The sequence below is a fragment of the Ictalurus furcatus genome, chromosome 28 (assembly GCF_023375685.1).
Source record: "Ictalurus furcatus strain D&B chromosome 28, Billie_1.0, whole genome shotgun sequence".
NCBI classification, from domain to species: Eukaryota; Metazoa; Chordata; class Actinopteri; order Siluriformes; family Ictaluridae; genus Ictalurus; species Ictalurus furcatus.
The window spans coordinates 14,364,673-14,381,434 of NC_071282.1; the positions used below are offsets into that span (position 1 = coordinate 14,364,673).

Here is a 16,762-nt window from a genome sequence, read left to right on the forward strand (position 1 = left end):
CTATTAGTGTCCTTTAACAGCACACCCCATCATTTTGTATTCCTTATGTATTAGATTAGAATAATTTGGATACATTTTTCTGTCGCATGATTGGCTGATTGGATAATTGCATGAATGAGCAGGTATATAGGTGTTTCCAATAAAGTGGCCAGTGGGTGTAAATATTGTCTATACGCGAACACACACAAGGGGGCGCAGTGTTATTTTTTTCGCAGCTGGGTGTTTTGCTGAGCGTTGTGGTTTCCTGAGCAAACAACCTTTTCACCGCAACATATTCCTGTTCACACGTTCGCTCGGAGCTCATACAACCCTGCCGAACCCTAACTCACTCTTTCTGATCTCTTATTTAGACCAGTTTGTTAAGATGCTCGATATAGTTCTTCTAGATCTTGAGATGCGAGTTTGCTAAATACAAAATACCCACAGGAACCTACAGAAACATCGCTTTGGTGGTTTATGGTTTTATTTCGGTATGACTGATGACAACAGCTCCATAATTGATGACAAAAAGTGACCCTGAAAAGACAGAAAATAACTTCTTTCTTTTCTTTTTTTTTTCCAAACAAGGATCAATAGTGTTGCTGGATTAGTGGGTCACAGAAAAAAAGAAAAGCTTTTGGATGCAGAAAATGTATCTCTTATGATCAATTTTTTGCTTGCTCGCTTTAACTAAGGTCATTCATGATGACTTCAAAGCCATTTTCAGGGTATAATGCAGTTTTTCCTGACAAATTCTGGTGTCTCATCATTTGACTGTCTGTTTTCTCAAAGAGCTTCATGGCCTCCTGTCAGTTTGTGGAAGAGCTCCTCATTCAGCGTATCATTTTGCTCCCGGTTCCTTGTGGACATGAAGATGTAGCCTCCGATGTACTCGTGCACGATCTTACAATCTGCCGTCACACAGCTGAAGGCCACGTTCACGTTACCGTTGAACTCGATGGCGACCTGGAATCCGAAGCAGAATCCAAAAGTTACTTAAAGAGTTTACTTCAGACACGCCCCTTTTTTTGGTAGTGGAGATTTCATTCAAAGTGATAGTGTGTGGATGAAGACATGGAGCGAATGGAGCAGAGCAGCACACCTGTTTAATGTCCCAGTTGACGTTCCACTGTCTCATCGTGTTGTACCGCCATGTCTTCATCACTTCGTCTTCAGTCAGGTCGATGCGGATCAGGCGGTTATTGGCGATACCCAGAACCTCATCTTTACGGCACCCTTTAAACCTGTAGGAAGAAAATGAAGAAAACAGTGTATTACTGTCAAATTGACCTCATCCTCTTGTTTGATCTGTCTCCCATGTGTTTTATGCAGTGCTTGAGTTGGCCTACCTGACCACAAAATAAGAGAGCCCAAAGTCAGGCAACGCTTGCCAGATCTGCAGAAACTTGTGGACAGCGTCCGTTAGTGAGAGCTGTGCCACGTTCTGATACGCCTCCAGAATACGAGGGGCCAGCTAGTAGAGAGAAACAGTGTAGAGGAAAGAGTAAGTCTACTTCTGTATCAACAAATTCAGTTAGTAAGGCATTAAACACAACTGGGCATGCTGTTATAGGAAAATAATCAACAACACTTGATGTGATGCAACCTGAAGCAGAGTTAGTTATTTTCATATAACAGTACATCTTGAAGTGTTTTTATTCCTCTTATACCACAGCAGTCTGTCAGCACTACTTCACATCATACTTGTTATCCATTTATAGAAACACTTGTCTGCTGTTCCTGTTATCGTTCCTGTTATCACAGCTATGAACAGTTGTTCCCTCACCAGCTTCTCTTTTTCTCTCAAGTTAATTTGACAAAAATGCAGCTTTTCGTTTTTACAAACTGCAAACACAAGGTCCTGTCCTGAAGACATAAAGTTACAGCTTTACTTCTTTCTGTTGCAAAGCGCTGGCATTGAAGACTTCTTCCAAAATGCTAAATAAATTGTCTTTAGATGAAAGAGCTCAGATGTGAGGAAGGGAAGCAAGAAAAATACCAGTGAGTGTATATAGCTGGATAGATGGATGGATGGATGGATGGATAGATAGATAGATACAGACAGACAGACAGATAGATAGATAGCTAGATAGCTAGACACATAGATAGCTAGCTAGCTAGCTAGATAGATAGATAGAACTTTATTGATCCCCAAGGGGAAATCTGGTAGGAAGGTGAGAACGTTGTTTGGTGTGGGCGTGGCCGCAAGTCAATAATGATGAAAAATACGACTTTTTCTGTTAGAAAGATAAAACAAGGCTATGTGGTGATACCTGCTTGGGCTTGTACTTCTTCTGGTAGCGTGGAGAGACAAGGCTGTGTGTGTTGATGCTCTCGTCATTCGGGGCTGTCTTATTTCCTGGCGTGGTCCTCTGCATGGCCAGAAAAGACTGAATACTCTGGACTTCACTAGAGAAAGAGCTGTCAGCCAGGGTCTTTCCCTTCGACGCCAAACGGCATGCGGCCATCCATTTGCTGTACTGCTGCTCCTGCACAGAGATACGCAACAATGACGATAATCACAGAGCTGTCCCATGTGGGTATTATAAAATGTGGAAAGGGTAATTGTACATGAGGAAGTAGGCTCCTGATAGCTTCCATATTTGGTTAACATTTCCCCATAGACAGTCAAAATGAGCACATTTTCTGCTGACAGATTTTTTTTTTTCCAAGTAACATTTTGGTCTGGTTTTACTGTCTGTCTGTCTGTATATCTATCTATCTATGTCTGTCCGTCTAGCTATCTATCTATCTGTTTATCTGTCTATCTAACTATGTTTATCTATCTATGTCTGTCCGTCTATCTATCTGTCTAGCTATCTATCTGTTTAGCTGTCTATCTAACTATGTCTATCTATCTATCTATGTCTGTCTATCTATCTCCATCTATCTGTCTGTCTAACTGTCTATCTGTTTAGCTGTCTATCTAACTATGTCTGTCCGTCTAGCTATCTATCTATCTGTTTAGCTGTCTATTTAACTATGTTTATCTATCTATGTCTGTCTATCTGTCTGTCTGTCTGTCTAGCTATCTATCTGTTTAGCTGTCTATCTAACTGTCTGCCCGTCCGTCTATCTATCTATCTATCTGTCTGTCTAGCTATCTATCTGTTTAGCTGTCTATCTAACTATGTCTATCTATCTATCTGTCTGTTTGTCTATCTATCTATCTGTCCGCCTGTCTGTCCGTCTATCTATCTGTCTGTCTTTGTCTGTCCGTCCAGTTATCTACCTATCTGTCTGTCTGTCCGTCTGTCTAACATCTATCTTCCTGAACATAATCTAAAACAAATAATAAACTAATTTTAAAATATGTTGTTATTTCACAAATAAAAACATCATTGCTGATATGGTGAAGTTTTCTGTAAGGCGATGTTTATTTAAAAGTAATGGAAGGAATCTCCAGTGTCAGCGCTTTCTGACAGTCAAAAAGTTTCTTCAAGACTGACAACTTTGTGCTTTCTGGTTTCTTGGTATCAGGACAAGCATCTTTTTTTTTTCTTTTATTAACTTCAAGAGAAAGAAAAAAAGCGATTCTGGCGAGGGACTAGCTGATAACAGTTATAACAGGAATTAACTTGTTTTCTGGATGCTCCACAACATTAAAGGTAGCTATAAACGGATTTTTTAAAACACACGTTGTTCCTTACTCATTTTAAAAAATGTAATTGTTGGCAAATTGCTGTGGTATATGAGGGTTTCTAGAATGAGGTGTCACATGGCAATGACCTAGAAAATATGCTCCCATGAACCAAAGTGGTTTGTACTTCATGTCAAAGCACCAGTAAACAAATCCCACTGAAATGAATCTCTCTCTAGTTTATGTAATACATTCACGAGTACTATTAGCATTAATCATAGCATCGGATTTTAGCCAAATCATGAATAGCTATACATTTCAGCTATACATTTCAAATAATTCAACTAATACGCTGAATTGTTCCGCTTATGGAGATTAATACTTTTTAGCAGCAATGTTATGGGTATTTATCTCTGGCTATGGCATTTAATTTGCAAGTTTTCTAACACACTCACATTGTCACAGCGCAGGTAGACCTCATTCATGCCGTCTGGTTCAGGAATCAGCAGTTTGATACAGAACTTTTGGGCAGCTACGCTTACATCAGGAGCCACTTCGCAGCCTAAGAAGAAGAAGCCTTTATTTGTCACATATACTGTACTGTAATGAAATTCTTTTTTCACATTTCCCAGCTTGTTAAGAAGTTGGGGTTAGAGCGCAGGGTTAACCATGATATGGCACCCCTGGAGCAGAGAGGGTTAAGGGCCTTGCTCAAGGGCCCAACAGTAGCAGCATGACAGTGTTGGGGCTTGACCCCTGACCTTCTGATAACTAACCCAGAGTCTCAACCATTGAGCCACCACTGCCAGGAAGAGGCTTTATTAGTGTGTGTGTGTAAGTGTGTTATGAGTGTATACTGCATGGATCGTGTGTGTCTGTATCTACAGTCACAAACACTCTTACCTTTAAGATTCATCTGCTGTATTGGTTCTTTGCAGCTCTCCTCCTTACTCTTATAGTACAAAATGGACGTGTCCTTGAAGGTGAACCAGAACTGCTTGTACTTCTTTAGCGTCTGCTTCTTTGGTCTAGACAGAAATGAACATGCATGATATGATATGATAATCAAAGCTTGATTTTTAATTTTTTTTTTGCGGGGGGGGGGGGGGCTGACTTTCATTCATCTCACCCATGACAACAACAAAAAAAACCCATTCCCGTTTGTTTTACTTGAGTTGCTGAATAATTAATAGTAGTATCTGCTTTAGGATAAATAACTGAACAACCAGACAATTATTGTCATTGAAAATGTCTATTATCTATATTTTATATCCATGCATGAGAATTCACATCATTATTAATTGATTACTGATATTATTAATAACTATATAATTAATAAACATATAACTGTTAAAGGAATTACTCCTTGACTCTTTATTTAGGCTAATACATGCTTCCTCCATTATGAAAATGTGTTTGGTGGCTTTATCTCACCTGAAAATCTTTAGATAGTCATGCAGCTCCGGTGCTGTCATAGTATCCTGCATTGACACAAAGATTTGACACAGTGATAAATAAGGTGACCCACTTGACTACTGCACACTCCCAGTGTTACATTCTTCAGGCTCTTTAAGGAGTTATACTGTATATTGCAAAATGATATTAAGGCCAGTGTTCATAAGGCTACATAAAGACTGGGTTTAGTTAGACATAACACTTGATTGACTCAAGGCTTTCACAGTTCTATCCAAGCATTACATTAAAAAAAAAACAAAAAAACATCATGACGACTAACAGGAAGTATTGTTAATTAGAAACAAAAAAAAAGAAAGAAAATAATTCTACATTGCACTTGGTGGTAACATTGACAATTCTGTTGCATATTTTACAATATTTTAACAGCTACAATATTCACGTGCATAATTATCGCAGTTATATACATGCTCGAAATAATCGTTTCACATTTCTGCTCATGAGATGTTTTTTTTTCTCCATAAAACATAATACAATGTCAAGTTTGGTTCTGATGTTTGACACGTCATATCTTCACCAGTATCTAAATATAACATCCCAGAATAACTGAGTCATAATGTTCTAACACAAATCAACAACAAAACCCTGCCACTTGACTTGTCATATTAAATGTACTTGTTTATATTAAAGCTACAACATGAATGATTTTTGAGTTAGGGGACAATACTGTATAATATACTGTATATTATGGTAACTGGTCTGAACTTATATAGCGCTTTTTTAACCTTAGTGGTTCCAAAGCATTTTACACTGTGTCACATTCAGCTATTCACACCCACCCACACACACACACACACACACACACACACACACACACACACAGAGCAAGGGTAGCAGAGCTGCCGTGCAAGGCGCTAACTTGCTAACTTGCATTATGATGCTCAAGAGTTGCTAAGTTGTTGTAATTTGTGCTCACATGTCATACACCAGCACAGATGTGAAATGTCATTACACCCTAACTTTAGGCATGAAAGACGTCTCACTACATGGTGACAGACAAGAGTATCAGGATGAAAGAAAGAACAAGGGAGTAGAAAAGAAAAAGAGAAAAATGTTCAACAGAGATAGCATTTATTTGTTAGCTAGTATGGCAGGAAGCTGGTGAACGATAGCTGTCTGGTGCTCTACATTGCACTGTGAGAGTATAGCCAAGCCAACATTTTCTCTTCAACCAGAGCATGTACTGTAGCTAGCTATTTAACGTTAGGTGACTGGTTTATTCTGTATGCTATGTGCTGTTCATGCGCTTGCAAAAATTGACAGTCATATTAATGTGCACAGTAAAGTTTATATCCTCACAATACGACAGCAGGTTATACATATCCTCAGAGTTACAAAACCCAAACCTCATGCTTCAGTAATAAATAATATGTTGCTACACCTTGGTTTCCTTTCTATACTACTTTGTGCATCATATGCTGTTTCAAACAGTCTTGATATAGTCTTCATGAATAGTCTTCATGTTGAATGTATGTTGATGTGACATTCACAGCTATGAGATGGAGCACAACCATGTCATGAAGCAATCTTTCAATTAGCACTTGCGTAGTATTTTTCGACTAGGGGAAAATTCCAAAATCTTACATCCAGCAGCTTGAATTTGAGATTAAAATGGACAAAAGTGGTCGTTAGGACAGCTGATGTCTTCATACATGTTTATACACCAATCAGCCATAACATTAAATCCACCTGCATGAAGTTGTGTAGGTCCACCTTGTGCCACCAAAACAGCTCTAAGCCATCGAGGCATGGTCTCCACAAGACCTCTGAAGGTGTGCTGTGGTATCTGGCATAAAGACGTTAGCAGTAGATTGTTTAAGTCCTGTAAGTTGCGAGGTGGGGCCTCCATGGATCGGACATGTTTGTCCAGCACATCCCACGGATGCTCAATCGGATTGAGGACTGCATGTGCACTCTGAACAGTTTGAGGCTACGCAGCCCCATACGCAGCAAGCTGCGATGCACTGTCTGTTCTGACACTTTTCTATCATAGCCAGCATGAACTCTTTCAGCAATTTGTACTACATTAGCTCTTCCGTGGGATTGGACCAGATGTGTTAGCCTTCACTTCCTGCACGCATCACTGAGCCTTGGGAGCCGATGACCCTGTCGCTGGTTGTTCTTCCTTGGACCACTTTTGGTAGGTACTAACCACTGCATACCGGGAACACCCCACAAGACTTGCCGTATTGGAAATGCTCTGACCCAGTCATCCAGCCATCGCAATTTGGCCCTTGTTAGAGTCACTCAGATCCTTACGCTTGCCCATTTTTCCTGCTTCAACACGTCAACTTCGGGAACGGACTGTTCACTTGCTGCCTAATATATCCCACCCCTTACAGGTGCCATTATAACAAGATAATCAATGTTATTCACTTCACCTGTCAGAGGCTTTAATGTTATGGCTGATCGGGGTATAGACTCTAGTTATCATGAAGGGTTTATATATATGTATGTGTCATATAGCCTTATAAACAATCCTCTTAAGTAAACTGTTTTAGCATCATCATAGCTTTCATATCACTGTATACAGAGATTACAAGCTCTTAAAGGACATCAAATATTGTGCTGTTCTACATCTTCTGCATCCATTTCTTTAATTTGGATTAGCATTGGATTAGCACTCTTGCATTGGTTACATATACTCAGTTTATTGTATATTCATATTGTAAATCCATTGCAGTGGTGTAGTTTATATGTACCAGCATCTCTTCTGCACTGCTCTCTGCCTCCATCTTGACCTCCAGGCACTGCAGTGCTGAGTCCAGGTCATCCATGGCGGGACAAGACTCAACCAACTGCTCGGTCAGGGATGCTTTCCCTATGTGATACTAGAGGGGTAAACACACATAGAAAGCTTATGAGGTTAATAATTATGTATCAGGGTGAAAGAATTTATTCCACTATTATTAACATCTTCTTAACTTTGGATCAAAATTAACAGGTTTTAATTTGTGAAATGTAACATGATACTAAAATGCAGAACCATTATATGCTTGGCTCCGCAATGAAAGTGTCAGATAATGTAAAGATCATATTTACAGGTCTGCAGGTGTAGATTTACATTCAACGGCCACATAATTAGGAACACTATTATAAGGAAAACACATCACCTGTTTTCCCCCCTGCTTCAAGGTTCAATGTGTTGTAGATGCTTTTCTTTTCACTACTGTTGTAAAGCGTATCTGGCCATTCTCTTCTAACCTCTCTCATTAACAAGGCGTTGATAAGATGCTCACGGGATGTTTTTTGTCTTTCGCACCATTCTGTGTAAACTTTAGAGACTGTTTTGTGGGAAAATCCCAGGAGATCAGCAGTTTCTAAAGCAGGGTTTCTCAACTATGACACACTTTTTTTTTAATGACAGTCATCCATGGCCCAACTGTCACCTTGGCCTGCTTTCATAAGAAAAAAAAAAAAAAAAAATCCACTGGTTTACCCACACATGCTGGATGCTTCACTGACTTGTTGACCAAAACCTCACCACACTCGACAAGCTGTGGTTTCACGTCCACTGTATCAGTAAAACCGTACTTAACATAGTCTGGCTTGTACTTGTGAATGCATTTTGCTGACTTCAAATGTTAAAGAGTTTCTGATACAGTGATACAATGATAGAATGCTTTCTTTTTTCTTTTTCTTTTTTAAAAGGATGCATTTTTCCCAGATTTTGAATTGTGCTCAGACTAGCACGGTGTATGGAGCTGCTAGTGCATATGTAAGAGCAACATTTCTTAAAAAGACCTTGATTGAAGTCTATGATTGGAGAGCTAATAAATGACATCAGCCTTTTACTTACGGCTGTTTACGTAAACCTGGAGATATTAACATATATGAAGCTCTCGACGTATATCTACGTGATTTTATGCCGTGCACTGCTGCCACACTGGATAATTGCATGAACGAGCAAATAAAGTGGTCAGTGAGTGTATATTTCTTACTTAACTAACTGGATACATTTCTTATTAGTTTCTCTGTATTAGCTGAAAAATAAATATGCTTTAAGATTAATAGTCAAATAATATTCAGAGTATCTGAGGCTAACAATTTAGCTAGCTCTTTAGCATGTGGCTTTTGTATGTACAATGTAAAGGCACAAAGACAGTACAAACAAGCAGAAAACACTGAATATCAATGTTTTCCTCCGAGATGATAGTAACTTGCTAAAAGTCTCTGTATGACTGTATGAAATCACTGTTGCTAATTATAGTTTGCAAGGATCGCTAGTGCCACTTTGTACTTGAGAAACATTACCACTGCAACTTGTTGGTGCAACTTGTTGGTTCAAGAACTCTCATAAAATGTTGACTTGAATACAATAAGAAATACAAATAAAACTTGTAGCATATGAGGTGTCGCATAGACTCCTGATACATCATACCTATGCACACACGCACACACACCCAGGATGAGCCTTGTTTACACTGCTATTATGCTAACTGTTGGGTTTTAAAATACATTTCCCAATTTAAAATGTTGTTGACAGTTTAAAATCAAGTTGACAAAGAACTGTGATGAATCTTCATTTTGTTTCTACCTGTAAGGCAGCAAAAAGCATCATCTCCTCTTCTGTGCAGTCAATCTCCTCCAGCAAAATGGCCCATCTGGCTTGCTCATACAGCTGAGTCAAACGCACAGCATCGAACTGCATATAGAGATACACACCACACACAATCAGCACACATGATCATAAGCTCTCAAGGCCAAAAAAAAAAAAATGCGAGCTTAATATTTCATCAAAACACGGCAGGTTTGCATTTTCAAACCACCTGCGGTGCTAGGTCATAGAAGCTGTAGTATTTGAAGCGAATAAGGAGTTTGTCGTCTTCTTTGATGCCCTGCTGCAGGAGAGAGCGAGATGAATCGAGCCACCTGAGAAAGGAAAAACAATACGCCATTTATACCAATAATCGTCATGATACACGAATGGATGCATGATACACTCCATTTTAATGAAGGACAACGTTTTAAGATAAAGCAGAGAGCACAGAATCCCTTAAAAAGAGAAGCAAATCACACATCCATCCATCCATCCGTCTTCCGTACCACTTATCCTGCACAGGATCACGGGGGGGGCAAAGGAACTCAGGGCACAAGACGAGGGACACCCTGGATGGGGTTGCAACCCATCTCAGGGCACAATCACACACAATACGGACAATTTGGAAATGTCTTTGGACTGGGGTAGGAAGCCAGAGTACCTGGAGGAAACCCCCAAAGCACAGCGAGAACATGCAAACTCCACGTACACAGGGCAGAGGCGGGATTCAAACCCCCAACTGAATGACTACCGGCCTGTTGCACTCACGCCTATCACTGTGAAGTGCTTTGAGCGACTAGTCTTGAAACACATAAAGAGCAGTCTTCTCACAACACTGGACCCATTTCAGTATGCCTACCGTCCCAACTGCTCAGCAGAGGACGCCATATCTACTACCATCCATCTGTCTCTGACCCATCTAGGTAAAAAAGGACAATGACGTAAGAATGCTGTTCATAGACTTCAGAACTGCACAGCCTCCGCTCGTAAGACCCTACAGTCAATTCTGAGGACAGCTGAAAAGATCATTGGAGTCTCTCTACACACCATCGACAGCTCTTTCAACAACCGCTACATCCGCAACGCATCTCTCACTCTTCTCATGGACTATTCACCCTCCTGCCATCTGGCAGAAGGTTCAGCAGCAACCATGCCACCAGCAGCAGAATCCGCCGCAACAGTTTCTAACCTGAGGCAGTCAGATTACTCAACACCCTGCTGCCTCCAAGCACTCAGCTGGGCTAGTCAAACACTTAACCCAATAAGACTCTGTACCACTGCACACGGCTCTTTACATAGCTGCATCAGTCATTTTATATTATGGAACTCGTTTTTAACAAGTATTCTTTAATAAATCCAGTTTTAAATGCGTTTTTGCCAACCTGCTGTTAACCTGCGCTTTATCCACCTTGCTGGTTGGTTTGTACATTTTTGCGATGGTCTCAGGGGCTGGAGCTGGCTGACTCACTGAAATCATCTTATACACTGCCTCTGACTCAGGAGATTCAGCGAAGAACACAGGCATGCCATTGGCCAGCTTTACAATAGAACCTGCAAAATCCCAAGCAGAAATAGAGTAACATTTCACACAGCTCTAAATAGCTGCCATCTATAGCTCATATAATGGAAAATCTATGACTATTTAGATTGTGCATTACAGTTTGTTACACAAGTACACTGGTATATACACAAAATAGTACACGAGGGTCAACATTTAAAGATGTCATTTCATTTTAGAAAAAATAAATATTAATATGCATAAATATTATATGATGTCATTGTTTATAGAAAAAAGTACATATTAAGTGAGAAATTTATGTCTACATCTCATACATCTGAGATTTTCTGAGATGCTTTGCTTATCATCATGGCTGAACAACTGAGGGCAAAGGTTTGTATAAACTAAGGACAGATTTCAGAGATCACCACAAGTAGTGGTCAAATAGTGTATGTTAAAATATATATATATATATATATATATATATATATATATATATATATATATACAAATGTGGCATTTTATCATTTTTATGTCTCTTTAGACAGACAGACAGACAGACAGACAGACATATAGATACCTGTAGGCAAGGGTGCACAAGTGATGTCATACACCTGCTCTTCCTCACCCTTCTGCTTCTTCTTCTTCTTCTCTTCTGCTGGCTTGAGAAGTGAAAGCTCCTCTGGATGACGAATATCTGCAGGAGAGAGTGATCATGCAAAGAAAATGGAGAAGAAGAAAAAGCTGAAATGTCATGTATGCAATGAAAACAAAATCTGTATTTCTATATTTTCACCCACACACACACTTACTGAGCAGCTTGCAGATGCCCATCACACTGCGGAACATTGGGCCAGAGAAGCAGACGAGGAGCCTGAGGGTGAGTTTATTGGGCAAAACCAACCTCAGGGGTTTGTGCTGGGGTGTGAGGCAAAGACGAGCATCAGCATGGATCCCATACTTATCCAGCGTCCACGACGGCCTCAGCAACCACTGCTGCTTCTGCTCCCACCAAAGCGCATGATCTGACCAGTCCTTCTTAATCTCTACAGCACAGCACCAGGACATGAAAAAAAACGTGGTATGAATTGAAGAAGGAAATCTACATGCACAACAGTAGAGCTTGAAGGTGGAAGGTCAGCATTGACCTTGTGTTTTCACCTTGCTAGACATTACACTAAGAGGTATTAGCATAGTAGAGGTATGGTATTAACTGATGATGTACTGAAAATTTTGAAACCAAACCCACTCGTTGCATATGTGCTCATTTTCACAGAGGGGTGCTAATAATTCTGCAGCTTACTGTAAACCTACATAATTATGGTCAGTGATTATAAGGACATTAAAATTCTCACGTGTTTTTTCCACGATTTTAAGGATGACACCTCCAATATGGAGGTCAGATGTGACGCTGATTTTAAGAGGTGGAGCTTCTGATCCCAGTTCCTCTACGTTGATGGACAGATCCCACACTGCCATGCTGAGAAGCATCACCATACAAGAAAATCACATACACACAGAAAAAGAAAGGGTCAGAAAGGCAGAACGAAGTGAAAGTGGACCATGTAAGGAAAATATTCAACTATGGGGTGGTGTGATACGCCCTGATATTGTGGAACGTCCTTAAAACACATTAGTTTCTATTATTATTACATTACAGCAACTATAAACAGCTGTTCCTTCACCAGCCTCTCTGTATTTCTCTCACTCGGAAATTAATAAGACAAAAAAAGCTTGTAATGTTACCAAGGAAACTTCAAAATGCAAATTCATCCATCTTGCAGTGGCGAAAAACTTAAAGGAACAGCTCGGACTGTTACAAAAGCACTGACACCTTCCATAAGTGTTAAATAAACATCTCCTTACAGAAAACTTCACCCTATCAACGAGTCTAGGTTTTGGTAAATAACATGTTTTTAATTCATTTCTTATTAGGCTTGTGAATTAGCTATCAGTACAGAAACTTGACTTACAGAAAATTAATCAACACTTTCTGACCAATCAGATGTGATGATTTAACAGTGCTGTAGCACAATTTGTTATACTATATCTCTGTTAGTATAATCAATTACAATATTCATACAGTAGGCTCAGCTTTCTTAAACCTACAAAAAACATTTATGCCTTAATAATGTCATGTCATGTCAGAAGTAAAGTTGTTATAGAACGAAAATGTTCTATAAAGGTTTTTTATTGGTTATGCAATCCCCTCTGAAACTATCAGAACGACAAGGACAAATCATGTTTTTTGCCGTAGATTGAAGACATTTGAGTTTGAGATCAAAAGATGAGTATGAGAAGAGAGCTTAAAATTTAAGATTTTATTTCCTGGTATTTATATGTAGACGTGTTAAACGACATAGAACACAGCACATTTTGTATCCATCCAATTTGTAGGCGAGCAAAAATACTGCGACTGACAGATGTTTCTTGTTACCAATGTGTGTCCTTTTAGATTGATTGTTTAAACAGCAAAAAAAGCTCCGAACATCTGCTCTTGGTTTTAGCCTTCAGTTTCACTTGTGAAGACTGCATTTGTTGTTAAAAAGGATAAGCCAACATGAAGATCAAAAAGCTGTCTATGGGAGAAAAGCAAGCCATTTTGAAGCTGAGCAAACAAAGAAAATCAGAGGCAATGCACAAAGATTGGGAATAGCCAATACAACAATTTGGAATGTCCTGAAAAAGAAGGAAACCACTGGTGTACTGAGCAAGAGACACTGAATGGGTCAGCCAAGGAAAACAACAACAGTTGATGACAGAAACATTGTGAGAGCTGTGAAGAAAAACCCAAAAACAACAATCCATGACCAACAACCTCCACAGCCAGGGCAGGGGAGAAGGTATCACAATCCACCATTTGAAGAAGACTACAAGGGCAGAAATATAGAGGCCACAAGATGCAAACCACTCATCAGCAGTAAGAATCAGAAAGCCAGATTTCACAAAGAAATACAGAGATAAGCCACAAAAGTTCTGGAACCAAGATGAACCTCTACCAAAGTAATGGAAAGGCCAAAGTGTGGAGAAAGAAAGGATCTGCTCATGATCCAAAACATACAAGATCTGTGAAACATGGTGGAGGTAGTGTTATGGCTTGGGCTTGCATGTCTGCTCCTAGAACAGGCTCACTGATCTTTATTGATGATGTTACTCATGATGGTAGTAGCAGAACAAATAAAAAAGCAAGACAACGATCATTCAGCAAGACAACGATCCAAAACACAAGGCAAACTTTACAAAGGACTTTCTCAGGTGGTAAAGTGGAAGGTTTTAGACTGGCCAAGTCAAATCACCAGACCTTAACCCAATTGAGCAGATATTCACCTCCTGAAGAGGAGACTAAAGGGAGAAACTCCCAGAAACAAAAAACAACTGAAAGAGTCTGAGGTAAAAGCCTGGAAAAGAATCACAAAAGAAGAAACTAACAATTTGGTGATGTCACTGAGTCTCAGGCTTGATGCAGTTACTATAAGCAAGGGATATGCAACCAAATATTAAGTGTTATTTACTTTCATTTACTTCAAGACTTATCTGTTCCTGTATTTTTGCTCACCTAAAGATTAGGTGGTCTGATACAAAAGGTTCAGTTTTATGTTGTTTAACACGTCTAGATGTAAACACCAGGAAATAAAATCTGAAATCCTAAATTCTCGTCTCATATCCATCTTTAGATCTCAAACCCAAATGTCTTTGGTGTATAGCACAAACAAATGAATTGGCCTTGCTAATCCAGTAGTTTCAGAGTAGACTGGATTTTGCAGTGTTGAATTCAAGACCACAAAATCACACTGTTTCACAGCCTTATTGCAGTATCATCAGATTACCTGGTCAAAGCCTCTTACTTTTCTCAACTCATTGAAATGAACCACCATGTGACTTGTACTGAGAGTGCTTGTCCATGAGGTATTCAAGGCCTAACTAATTTTCCACTCCTCTTCTTACTGAACACACACACACACACACACACACACACACACACACACACACACACACACCCACATACACACCATTTTTTCTCTCTTACCTTGTTTGTGGTACTCAACAGTCGTATTTAACAGACTACGCCCTTGGTCTTTGTCACTCTCTCCTCCACAGTTTGACTCTTCTGTCACTTCCTCTTGTCTCTCTGTCATTCTCTTTCCTGCACTGTCTGTCACACTCACACACACACACACACACACGCGCCACAGCAATGGTTTCACACAGTACACTGTTCCTCTTTTAGCTCATTTCTTAAGCATGCTGTTCATAGAACAGGGTTTCTTTTCCTGTTTTGTGTACAGCTTTGAGAAACAATACAGCCATGAACAACAAAAATTGCACATACTTGGTTACACGTAATGCAAGACAGAAACACTGTACAAGATCTAATCCAGTCAGCAAACTGCTACTGAATTTACAAAAGACAATTATTTAGTTATTCAGTTATTTAATTTTAAAAAGACAATTTACTGTAACACACAAGTACACTATGAGTGACATCAGATTAGAGGCAAGAAATTTGATTTGGCAATGTACTGCCCCCTGCTGGACAAAATATGAAGTGCCAGACAAATAAAGCAGACACAATGCAACACTGCTTAAAGCTGCAGTATTGAACTTTTGCCTCTCTATCGCCATCTCTGTTTGAAAAATAAAACTGCAAGTTACTTGTGGACTTTTTTTTTTTTTTTTTTTTTTTAATTTTAAACGTGGGTTGTGCTTCGGCACGGATGAATCTGATGGTTTGAGATGAGGCCACTGAAATGTCTTCAATCCCGTCACATCTCGGAGTTTTCACCACCTCTCAAAAGTTATGCCGATATTTATTCTCGTTTTAGCTCGGGTTCTGTCGCTTTCCCTTTTTGACTGCAGGCTCTCCGCAGTTCGAGACTTCTTGGTTGTGACAACAGTGGATTCCCCAGATGTCACCGATGACTGTTTAGAACTATCCAGATTAAAAACAGCCAACTAGATGACAAGTTTAAATTCTAAGCAACTGCTGCAAGGACAAGCTACAAACACACCATCCTCAGCCCCCACACACATAATATAGTAGCCGGCTCTTCTTCTTTCTTTTTAAGGCCACGCAAATGACGCCAAACTGACGTTTCTTGTGAAATCCGATCCGACAGCTCGAATTATAAATCATTATTATAAGCTTAATGGTGCGAATGGGGGTAAGATAAGGACACAGTTTTGAACACTGATTTTGTTTTCCGTACTTGCTCAATAATTGATTTTTATTCATTTTTAACCAAAAAAAGGTTGATACTGCAGCTTTAAGTTCTCTCTCATATGCATGATGGATAAAACTTTCATTCGACCACGTTAGCATGTTTCTGCACTGATCTTTAATATTATTAGCCATGATCCAGTCAATTAGGAGCCACCCTCTGTGAATATGACTGAAGACCACTCTCTTGTCAGCAAAATGTCAAAGAATTTGGTTGAAGTCATCTGTGATCATTTAGTCAGCCTTTCCAGAAAGCATCCCATCTGTGGTGCTTGAGGCGGTAAGCATTTAATTGTAACTCATTGTAAGTAATTGTGCTTTTATTGTACTATTTTAAATACAATGCACCTATGAACTCACCCTGCTGAAAAAAAATATCAAGCAACAATTGAAACCCTCATAGAATTTGTAATGGTTTTTATTGTTATAACGGTAATTGTCTTGATTTTAATGGAATCTGTAATGTCCCTGTGG

The 16,762-nt window shown here is 39.5% G+C and overlaps 1 protein-coding gene across 1 annotated transcript; it reads right to left on the bottom strand.

Annotated features, from left to right (window-relative positions):
- Positions 1-280: 280 nt before the first annotated feature.
- On the bottom strand, positions 281-15,452 carry im:7154036 (fermitin family homolog 3). Its single transcript, XM_053618094.1, has 15 exons — positions 15,098-15,452; positions 12,426-12,550; positions 11,883-12,116; positions 11,651-11,767; positions 10,955-11,123; positions 9,802-9,904; positions 9,570-9,677; positions 7,735-7,863; positions 4,994-5,040; positions 4,463-4,587; positions 4,015-4,121; positions 2,253-2,468; positions 1,329-1,453; positions 1,082-1,223; positions 281-945 (listed from the first exon to the last, which is right to left on the bottom strand). Exons 2-15 carry the CDS (start codon positions 12,547-12,549, stop codon positions 766-768), a joined length of 1,926 nt encoding a protein of 641 aa, XP_053474069.1. The 5' UTR covers position 12,550; positions 15,098-15,452; the 3' UTR covers positions 281-765.
- Between the last annotated feature and the right edge of the window lie 1,310 nt (positions 15,453-16,762).